Source organism: Semicossyphus pulcher, unplaced genomic scaffold, assembly GCF_022749685.1.
Source record: "Semicossyphus pulcher isolate SPU_LCO1_2020_fin unplaced genomic scaffold, fSemPul1.0.p SCAF_20, whole genome shotgun sequence".
NCBI classification, from domain to species: domain Eukaryota; kingdom Metazoa; phylum Chordata; class Actinopteri; order Labriformes; family Labridae; genus Semicossyphus; species Semicossyphus pulcher.
The window spans coordinates 19,819,555-19,830,986 of record NW_027211694.1 but is presented as its reverse complement, the minus strand read 5'-3'; the positions used below and the strand labels follow the sequence as shown (position 1 = coordinate 19,830,986).

Below are 11,432 nucleotides of genomic sequence, written 5' to 3'. Positions count from 1 at the left end.
GCTACCGTATTTTAAGTCTATTTTTAAATTGAGGAGTAAAAACAGGGAGTTTTTTTAAGAATTATTTTTGTCCGGCATATGTTTATACAGCCACAAAGTGCAGCGAGCACGTGGTCAGATATGTACGCTGTGCTTTGTGCGTGTTGGTGATTGGGGGGAGTGAAAGCAAAGAAGCACAAACTACTCTTTGCATCCTGTTGTGGAAGTGCAAGTAAGATCATTTGCATGTCCTTTTCCTCTATAAATTTCAAATGACGCTAGCTTTATTTAACATTTGCATTTATTGATTATACAAATTAGCTGTGTGGGAAGCTAATTACTAGCTGGTGATTCTTCATTCATTCTCAGTGCAGGCCGTCTGCTTCTGTGTGCTCTTTGTTACAGAGGAAAAGCTAGCGTTAGCATAGCTTTCCATGTCGTGTAATACGTTAAAAAGACTAAACAGCTTCTGCTTTTGTTGATTCTAAGTTTTGTACATGTATACTTTTGCATCCAGCGGGCCACATAATTATTCATAGTATGCATTAAGATTTGCTTTGCTATATATCTCCTCCACAGCAACTACTTGCATCAAAATAAACGCTCTGTGTGCTTCCCCTTCCGGAGATGTAATCTAAACCTCCAGAAGTTCACCTAACATTTGCCAGGCTGACCGGCAACATTTGTGAAATACATGCATACTTGTAAAACGTAGGCATTTTGTGTCATCGAAATATGCAGATACCTAGAACCGAACCTCTCTTACTTTAGAGGGAGATATCCGCTAGGTCGACGCTGCGGCCCATAGGCATCTAAGTACACATTAAAGTTATGCCAATTTTAAGATACTCAAGTTTTTCTCAATGAAAGTAATTTTCCATGCACTGAAAAGGTTGACATTTTCTGGCAATAATAAAAAGATATCTGGTAATGTTTTCTATAAAAAAAACTCGTAAACTTTTAATGATCCCTATCAAATGTTTGTTTTTGTTTTATGTGAAATAAGTACTCTTAGTGGGCTTGTTAAAAGCTCTCAAATACCATTATTTTTTATCAACATCTACAATTCAGGATGTAAGAAGCATTTGTTCTGAGTGAGTCTGCATAAAGAAAGTAAATATGTTGAATTACAGCTATAAATGTAGACCAGTTTTATTATTGAGCTTTTTGTCTACCTCTTTGACATTTTCTTTGGTAAAAAAATGACTCTTCAACAATCTATGTTGTATAAACTCAAAATAAATGTTATCTATTTTTATATAAAACTGGAAGCACAACAAATTTTCACATTTCAGAAGCTGTTTACAGTCTAATTGCTTTTGGGTGTTTGACACTTTAGGTTTTGAGATAAACGCCACTTAAATTGCTCTTCTTTTCTTTTCAGCGGCGCGTGTGCTGCTGTGTGTGCGTGTTGTGTGTCTGCGAAGTGTGTTTGCAATCAGAGTGAGTTCAAGTATGAAGAGAGGCAAGAAGGCAGAGGATGCGGCTGCAGAGGATGTGGCTGCAGATGGGGAAAATGACACAGGCTCTGGTACTACATCATTCACTAAATTCACATTGAAATACACTCTATCTACATATTAAAACTAACTAAACTAAAATGAACTAAAACATGTCCTGTCACTTTCATGACTGTATGTGTAACTTCTGCTTTGCAGCTTCTGCAAAAAAAGCAAAGAAGCCTAAGGAACCGGAGACCCCGATAATGTACGAGGATCCTCCTGACAAAATGACCAGCAAAGACGGACGTGAAGCCAACATGAAGGTCACCTCCTGGAACGTGGACGGGCTTAGAGCCTGGGTGAAGAAGAAGGGCCTGGATGTGAGTTTTTAGGGAACTTATAAAAAAAATGTATTTGCCAAGTGTTGATAATGGTTTTGATGTTTAACACTTGTGTTTGTGCTTATAGTGGGTGCGTGAAGAGGCTCCAGATGTTTTGTGCCTGCAGGAGACAAAGTGTGGAGAGAAAGATCTCCCTGCTGACATCACCTCAATGCCCGAGTACCCTCACAAGTACTGGGCAGCGTCAGAGGACAAGGGGGGTTATAGTGGTGTGGCCATGCTCTGCAAGACTGAACCCCTCAAAGTCACCTATGGCATTGGTGAGCGGTGTCTTCTAATACAAAATCTAGTTCTAAGCCTCAATATCAGACCTTATTATTGGTTTATAAAGTCTAGTAACTCATAGTACACTAGCTCATATACACATACTTTTATAGGCCTCAATAGATGTCAATGAAAGAGGTCACCCTTGTTTCTTATTAATGAGGAGTTCCTGTGGTTTTAATGTTCCAGGTTTTATTGTATGTGTGTCATGCAGCAGCTCAGCCTTAGCTCAGCCTAAACCTCTTAAAGACTTGGTCATAGTTAAGGTGGTCGTAAAACGTAACACTATCAAACACAATTAAACATATACAAGAAAGGATTTAACTGAAAATGGGTTTGAATCCTGGTAAAGTAGTTGCATTCAATTATTAATTAAACCTCCTGTGCCAATCTTCCAGGCAAAGAAGAGCATGACAAAGAGGGCAGAGTCATCACTGCCGAGTTCCCCGACTTCTACCTGGTTACCGCCTACGTGCCAAACTCTGGCAGAGGCCTTGTGCGCCTAGATTATCGCAAAACCTGGGACGTGGACTTCCGGGCGTACCTGAGCGAGCTGGACATACAGAAGCCTTTGGTGCTGTGTGGCGACCTGAATGTCGCACACCAGGAGATCGACCTTAAAAACCCCAAAGGGAACAAGAAAAACCCAGGCTTCACCCCCGAGGAACGCGAGGGCTTCAGCCAGATTCTGTCGTCCGGATTCGTGGACAGCTTCCGCGAGCTATACCCTGAGCAGACCCATGCCTACTCCTTCTGGACCTACATGATGAACGCCCGTGGGAAGAACGTGGGCTGGAGGCTCGATTACTTTTTGCTGTCATCTGGTCTCCTGCCGGGCTTGTGCGACAGCAAGATCCGCAACAAGGTGATGGGGAGCGACCACTGCCCCATAACTCTGCACATAGCTGTGTAGGCCACTGTCTGCTCAGCAGGGCTGCTGCTCCGCTCAGCCTTCACTTTTGTCTTTGTACTTCTGTTAGAGGGACGCATTGTAGGGCAGGGATGTCCTACATAAGTGGGCATTTTTTTCATGACTAAGGTGCTGCCCAAAGTCACTCTTTCAGTAGGTTCAGCAATAGCTAAGTTGTCTTGTACTTTTTATTTCTTTTTCAGTTTTCACTTGAAACAATTTGAAAATTCAAAAAGCCCATTTGTTTTCATGTGAGTTTGTCAGTAAACCCAGTGATGTACACTGAAATTCTGTAAAAAAGCAACACTAAATATTCAAAGATGTCTAAGCTGATTATCAATGTCCTGTGAAAGGCTGTCGAGCCTGACGTAGGTGTTGTGCATAATTAAACTACTGCTGTTACAAGAAAACTTAACTTGTTCTAGCGCAAAAATGTTTCTGCCTCTTTTCCAAAAAAGTGTAAAATTTTCTGTAGTAATACATTCCCACAATAAAGACTGAATTTTTATAAATACTTCTTCTGATGCTTACTTTTTGTAGCCTAGATTGTAAGACAAAACAATCATGATGCATCTGTAACACATTCCTCTGCTCAGAGTGCTTTAATCAGAACACAACCTGAAAATCAACTGCATTCAGTGTAACTGGAAAAAAAAAAATGGGACATTCAACATGAAACTATACTTTCTATACCATGTTTCTATACTAGATTTGTATAGGCAGTTAAGTCAATCCATTTACAGTTGCTTTTGTTTTGTTAGCTTCAACAAATTATCTAATCTTAATCTCAACACTTGTCTATTTTAACTTCATGGTATGCGTTCGTTGATGCATTTTCAGGTTATACGACTGCCTGAATCCCTTCCCACATTCTACACACAGGTATGGTTTCTCCCCTGAATGTGTCCGCTGGTGTCTCTTCAGGCGGTTGGCACTGAGGAAGCTCTTGTCGCACTCGGTGCAGGAGTACGGCCGCACTCCGGTGTGGTAGCGCAGATGGATGGTCAGGTAGCACGACTGGGTGAAACTCTTTCCACAGTGGGGGCACTGGAAGGGCTTGTGGCCCGTGTGGAAACGCTCATGCTTCAGCAGCTCGGCGTGGGAGAAGAAGCCCTTCCCACAGTCGGAGCAGAGGTAAGGCCTCTCGCCTGAATGAGTCAGCTCGTGTCTGATCAGAGTCGCCTTATAGACGAAACTCTTGTCGCACTGCGAGCAGCTGAAAACGTTCTCCCTGGTGTGGCAGCGCTCGTGCTTCTTCATGTTCCGCTCCCTCTTAAAGCTCTTGCCACAGAAGGAACACATGAAGGGCATTTCCTCTGAGTGGATCTTCATGTGGCTCAGCAGCCCCCCCTTGTAGAGGAATCCCTTGCCGCACTGTGCGCATGTGTGCGGCCGGTCCTTTTGATGGATGCGCTGATGTGCAGTGAGCGCTGCTCGGTAGGCAAAGCTCTTCCCACAGTTGCAGGTGTGCACTCTTTCCTCTTGGTGAGTCTGCAGGTGCCTGTTGAGGTAGCTGGCACAGCTGAAGCGCAGCTCACAGCGAGGGCATTTAAAGGAACGCTCCACCTTGTCTGTCTCCTCGCTGTGGGTCTTAAGGTGCCTCACCAGGGCCGACTTCCAGGCAAACGCCCGGCCGCACTCTGAACACAGGTACTCGCCGTTCTCCATGTGGGTGCTCCTGTGCTCCCTCTGAGCCACCAGGGACTTGAAGAACTCCCCGCAGATCAGGCATTCGTACTTGCGGCCGGACTTGTGCGTCAGCTTGTGCCTTTCCAGTGACTGTTTGAAAGAGAACCGCCGTCCACACTGAGGACACAGGAAGGGCTGCTCACCCGTGTGGATGCGCTGGTGGGCGGTGAGTAAAGATTGGAACTTGAAGCTCTTCTCACAGTCTGGACAGCTGAAACCTCCTTCTTCATCTGGAGGGTGAGGGGACTCCTTGTCATCCTCAGTCTGAGCAGAGTGAACCTTATCAATGTGCTGCTGGACCTGAGCTTCCTCTGAATGCTGGAAAGAGCACTCAGGACAGGAGAAAGAAGCCGAGGAGCCATCTGCTTCAGGACACAATGTAAAACAAATAATAATAACCTTGATTATTGCAGGTGCCACGAAAGCGTGTAAAGTAAATTAATGTTTGACAATTTATGAAACAATAATTAATGTCTTATATTTAATGTTGAAAAAGTAAAAGGTGCCTATCAAAACATTTTAAGATGTTAACTTTTGAGTTTCATTCTTTTCTAAGGCTACGTTGCACCAACAAGTATTCATTTTGAAACCTGATTAAATCATAGTTTAAATTACGTTGCACCAAACTTTAAAACTTTCTTCAAATTAAGAGAGATTAAATTTAAACCTCAGTTTAGTTTTTACTCTAAACCTACATTAAAATCAATTATGTTGCTCCAAACCTTTAAACTCCAATTTATAATCCAGTATTAACTTTAAACTTACACTTGAGGAGGATTCGCTTTTATAACGGCTGCTTTTTTAAGGTGGATTGAGGAAAATAATTAAGTTCCTCGAAGGAAATCGATGGACAGACTCAACCCGATCGGGTTTTACGATGCTGCTGAATTTCAGTCAAGATACCGGTTCACAAAGGAAACTGAAAGCTGAACAGGAAGATTGGACCTACCTGCAGTAGTACCACGAATGTTAACGTTAGCAAGCAAACAATGTAGCGTTTAGTTGTTACAAGTTAAGGAATAAAGAGCAGCTTAAAGTTAACGGTTCCCCCTCCTTACTAAACAGAGATTCGTTTTTAATTGTGCAACAGATATAAATTTGGATTTACTCATTTTAAACCTAGTTTTGTTAAACTGTGATAACAACTAATCATAGATTTAATTAATCCTTGTTGGTGCAACCCAGCCTAAGTCTTGTCATTTTCCATTATGTTTACTGTTCTTCAAGGAACACTTTCAACTTTTTCAAACAAATTTTGCCCAATTTTATTTTAGAAATGGACAAATATTAAGGAATTGCAATGATAAGTAAAATGAATTAAGACAAAAAGAACACTCACCGTCCTTTGAGACTGTGGATGACCCATAAGAGTGCTCTGCACTGTTCAGGAGAAAGAAAAGACAAACATGAAGCACCTACTCTGCCTGATCTCCCACCACTGCCATAAAACATTTAACTGAACATCCTACATCTCATTTTATATCCACATGCTTAACCTATTATAAAACCAGGATGTAAAAAAAATCAAATTACAGAAAACATTAGTAAAGACAACAATAAGTGGTTAACAAGGAAAGTGCTTTTACCAGTTAAAAGACAAAGGTTTAAATTCTGGAGGCTTTGCCTTGATGACAGCCTTCCTTCTTTTGGTGTTCATACTCTTCTGCAAATTTATCACCTGGATCTTCATGGTCGGTTTGCGTTTGCGCCCACTGGTTCGGACCTTTGCCATGGAAATTACTTCATTGTCCAGCTCAGGTTCTTTGCCTTCGGACTCAGGGGCCAGACACTCGCCGCTCTGAACCTTTGCGTTGCCCGGATTGTGATCAGCGTGATCTTCCGCCTGCACCTGGCCGTCTGGTTCAGCAGGAGCCTCCATAACAGCTTCATCAGCAATAACAACCGCCTCCCCATCCTTCTCTGTGGGGTTGTTTGCGTTATGATCATCAGTGTGGGTTTTCAAGTGCCTTGCGAGTGCCAGCTCCCAGTTAAATCTCTTTTCACACTGGCGACACGTGTAGATACCATCTTCCATGTGTGTTTGCTTGTGCAATGTGCGGGCCGACAGTGATTGAAAAGTTTCCCCGCACACCAAGCAGTCGTACTGCCTTGCTGTTTTGTGAGTGTGCCTGTGCCTGTCCAGAGACTGTCTGAAAGAGAAACAGCGACCACAGTCAGTGCAGCGGTGGGGTCGCTCACCAGTGTGGATGACCCTGTGGGCGATTAGCGATGAAGCAAACTTAAATTTCTTATCACAGTCTGGGCAGTCATGAGGCCCCACGGACATTTTGTGTTGGGAAGAGTCCAGGTCATCCTTGTTAACTTCTGGAAGCGTGATGTTTGCCAAACCACTTAAAGCTTTTTCTTCTTCTCCTGCTTCACCTAATTCTTCTTCCCTGGTTGTCTCATCAGGAAGCACTACCAGTGAATCTTCAGCCACAGTGTTGTTCTCTGTTCCTTCAAAGCAGTTTTCTCCCATCACCACCTCAATATCGGTGCTTGCACTTAATTCAACCTCTGCATAATCCGTCACTGTGATTATTTCAACTGCTACATCTTCCACAAATGAAACAGTGTGTGTGTCGTCACTGAGGGCTTGCAGGGGATCTGATTGGTTGGGTTGTTCTGCAGGTTTCGCCTTTCTGCGTGGGGGAACCACAGAGAGGGAGGAGAGGATGCTGTCGCCCATGCTTGAAGGTGGAACTGCACAAAAAGGAAAACAATGTCATACAGTTCTGTCTACAATGAAAGTGAAATACTTTAGATGCGGTTATGTGAAGCAATTTACCATGTTGCTCTAAATGCCCAAGGTGTTTGTGGTGCTGGAGCAAAGTTTTCAGGTCTGTAGGCTCAGAGACAGAACGCTCAAACTCCTCCGAAGTAGAGAAATCAGCTCCAAGCCAGGAAACAGTCTGTGGGAAACGTATGAAACAAACATCATAATCAAAATATTTAAACATCACGATATAGGCAACCAACACATCCAATTTGAAGGTTAAACACTTATAAGAGATACAACTAGCAAATAGTGATCAAACCCATTATCTCTGTTCCACCCTTCTTAATGTCTCTGGCAACACTGAGACATGATGAGTTGAGATCTGCACCTTGTTTACATATTCTTATGTTCAAGCTCATTGCATGTAACACGAGCCATTAGTTACAGTTGCTTATTTCTTTTAATAATAATAAACAGACTGCATAGTTAAAGTTGTAATCCTGAAGATCTCAGTTTTGTTCTTTGGCGGCACCTATGGCAATAAAAAGTAAATGCAGGAGCACACTTCCCAGATATCCAGACAGTGTTGCATGTGTGACATCCACGGTTGGCTCTGGTTTTAACTCTTGATTTTCCTGGCTGACGGTCGCTTTCCTTTTTAGACTGTTTGCCTTCATCTGAGCGTCGAGTTTGTTTCTTTTTCTTTGGATTTTCACTTCTTGTTGAAGTTGTATCTGTAGTCATCCATCTTTTCTTTGTGTGTTCAGCCATAGTAGATTACTGTTTACTCGCAGCCGCTTAGCTCCGCCTACCCTCTCTGGCAGACCAACCACTGCTGAGTGATGGAAAACACTAACTGGGCGCCGCTTGTGCTTTCTTTTGCGAATGTCGCCCCAGACACCCAGTCTGTAATACTGCAAATGCAAAGGCTTTCATCAGTGGGCCATAGGCTCAATCCCCATTGTATAACCTCATTTGGCGATAGATAGTGACTTAACAGACATTTATTTAAAGGACAATCTTCTATCATTATCTTTAACTTTATACTTGGCTAAAGCTCATGTAAGTGCTATATGCAAGCCTGAAGCTGGTGTAATGGTGAGGTATCAAAGTCCTCTAGTATTTAAATTAACCAGTATCACCATAGCAAATATGTTAAGTATAGTAGTTTAAGTCTTCTCTTCTTTGATGATGACATACTGTTAGCGCTTTATCAGAATAGTATAACAATACAGAACAATATATAACAAAATGACACCTCTCACCTGCTCAAGGTCAGGAACTGGCAACAGCTGAGCCAGCCGAAAGAGGAACTCTGAAAACAGTGTCTGCAAATCACTATCATACTGAGGTCCATACTCAGCAGGGAAAACCTCCTTACAAGACAAAAAAAAAACAATTGTATTGCATCAGAAATCAAACAAACAAATAAACAAAAAAAAAGACTAAAGTCAGGTATCTGCTATTTTTGGTGGTGCTTGAAAACACTACGTATGATGTTGTCTTTAAAGGAGCAATTCGCCCCTGGGAAAATGTAATCGATATAAGCAATATTTGGAATTGCCGCCATAGCTGTGGAGAAAGTTGTACAAACAGCTTGTGGTTTCGCCCATTCTACATTCCTACAACACCCAGCATGCATTGCGCCCCTCCCTCTGAAAGGAACGGCCCAGCAAGAGACGCTGGAGTGAAATATGACCATGTTCACTGCAGGCAAGGGCTCAGAGCGGTACAGAATCCGAATTACGACGAGAAAATACCGGTGGGTCGTCTAAAAAAATCTTCAGGTCTGCAGTCTACATTTCAGTCTACGAGACGTGACATCGGAGGCGGGCATCCTAGATTGAGGAAGTGTAGTTTAGCAAGCTCCCTGGCCTCCGCCAGATGATGCGTTTTACGTAGCCTGGCAGAGGTTTTCCAGGGCCCATTAGTGGATAGCGTCCTCCAAAGGCACAGAGCGAAATTGTATTTTTTTCCTACCATAATGGCATTAGCTCCTCATAATAGCATGATAGTAATGGGGTTAAAAATCGGCAAACTGGCCCTTTAATATATTCTGCAAGCATTTCTTTTTTATTCTATTTCAAACATTTTGCTAAATGAATGTGTCAACATACAACCAAAGCTTCATACATATTTGACTCAGTCAAAGTGTAAGTAACACTGCCTTACCAAGAAAAAGTCTTGTCTCTCTTCGGAATCTTTGAGCAGAGTGTGGATCAACTCAAGGAAGTTCGCCACTATTTCGTCGTCCTCTGATTCTTTCATCTGAAATATAATATGAACAACAATTACTAATACTAAAAGTTTTTAACACTGTTCACTATACACATACAACAAAACAAAAAAGTTTTTAAAAAGTTGTTGGAATCTTAAAACTGTAGTGCGACATGAAAGACCCTTACTTTAATCATGTCCAGATGAGACAAGATAACGTCAGGTTCGACAAGCTGCTCACTTCTGCATAACTCAAGAATATACTAATGAGGAGGGAAAAAACATGTTATAAAAACAAAACTACTTATCATTGCTTAAATGAAAAAAAAAAAAAAGTATTGCATAAGCATTACAAAATAGTATAAACGCCTGGTGCCCTCCACCGATACCCACCCTGGCTCTTAATCCCAGGTTAATTTGCTTTATGTGTTTGTACATCAGCAGTTCAGGGATCATGTCTGTCACCAAAGAGACAAACTCTGCCACTTTCCAGTAGTTCGTGACATCTTGTTTCTTCAGAACTTGCCACATGAAGGCTGACATAAGCTGAAGAGGTGGGACCAGGAGGCGCAGAGAGGCCAGAGGTAAGGGATCACCTGAAATATAGAGGAGCACTCAGCCTGAATATAAATGCAGCTCAACTGTACCTCTTATCCAACGTCAACTAATCTGCAAGTTATCCGTTAACATAGGGCAGAATAAAAGTTAATGATAAGCACATTGGCCTGGAAGATGATGGCAACGAAATTGGGTTTTTTTACAGCTTTATTCTCAGTTATTCTGGGACTAATTTGTTGAAATTATTGGTTTAAAGTATTTTACAGAATACAAGTATGCACATTTATTTGTAAGATAAAAAACAAATTAATCTAGATACAGTAAATATTAAAAGAATAGCGATGTTCTCTTTCTGTAGGAGGAACTTGTTGCAGAGTACTTCTGTTCATTACCTTCAGAAACAGCGATGTGTTTTGAATGCAACCTCACAAGAAACTCGGAGTGTATGTTCAATGCAAACAACGTTGCTCAAACACTGTCAGCTATACTATTGCCATGCGTGTTTTGTCTCTACATACAATAGTACTCATATTCATAACACAACATGCCTGCAAAATTACTTGTGATGCACATTAAAACACGTGCAGGTAACGTTACTACCCGAAAATAAGCTAATAACGTAAAGCTAGCTCTCTAAGCTAACTTAGTTAAGTGGTAAGAGTCAACGATAGCTGAAGTGTCGCCAACTCCAAGATTTAACAAATTTGCAATTGGTCGTCTCTGTTTTTCCAGCAAACAAACCTTTAGAAATGGCAGTGAAGACACCCGAGTCCATCTTTTCACACCGGTGCTGAAAATTTGATTAGCAGTGGTAGTTAACAGTTAGCCGCTGTTAGCCGGCTAGCTAGCTTCCCAGCTACAGTTAAAGAGTATTGCAGGATGATGAAGATGGGAAAACGTAACTATCCAACGGAAACAACAACACTTCTCCTCCTAATAAATAAAGTGCCCCAATTAAACATATAAACGATCGATACAAGCAGATTCATGGATTTGTTGTGAGGCTTCTTCTTCTCTATTTATATTTTACGGCAGGTGATATTTTTCTGCCGTTGCCGCCCCCTGCTGGAGACTATTTAACCCTGTATTTTTTAGTGGCTTCACTGGTGACACAGTTGACCATTTGAGAAGGGATGCCAATTATTATAGTTATTATAGTTAACGAAAACTAAAACTAGCAGTGAGAACATAATTAACTGAAAAGAAAAAAATATATAATTAAAAAAATAATAAAAGCTACAATGAACAATGCA

The 11,432-nt window shown here is 41.7% G+C and overlaps 2 protein-coding genes across 2 annotated transcripts; one reads left to right on the top strand and one right to left on the bottom strand.

Moving 5' to 3' along the window:
- Nucleotides 1-120: 120 nt before the first annotated feature.
- Nucleotides 121-3,510, top strand: apex1 (APEX nuclease (multifunctional DNA repair enzyme) 1). Its single transcript, XM_069671518.1, has 5 exons — nt 121-211; nt 1,364-1,510; nt 1,638-1,801; nt 1,890-2,082; nt 2,485-3,510. Exons 2-5 carry the CDS (start codon nt 1,435-1,437, stop codon nt 2,997-2,999), a joined length of 948 nt encoding a protein of 315 aa, XP_069527619.1. The 5' UTR covers nt 121-211; nt 1,364-1,434; the 3' UTR covers nt 3,000-3,510.
- A 59-nt stretch (nt 3,511-3,569) lies between these two features.
- On the bottom strand, nt 3,570-11,022 carry LOC138599763 (zinc finger protein 11-like). The gene is made up of 9 exons (XM_069671517.1): nt 10,921-11,022; nt 10,015-10,217; nt 9,810-9,884; nt 9,577-9,672; nt 8,670-8,780; nt 7,474-7,597; nt 6,272-7,388; nt 6,025-6,065; nt 3,570-5,047 (listed from the first exon to the last, which is right to left on the bottom strand). Exons 1-9 carry the CDS (start codon nt 10,952-10,954, stop codon nt 3,795-3,797), a joined length of 3,054 nt encoding a protein of 1,017 aa, XP_069527618.1. The 5' UTR covers nt 10,955-11,022; the 3' UTR covers nt 3,570-3,794.
- Nucleotides 11,023-11,432: the final 410 nt, after the last annotated feature.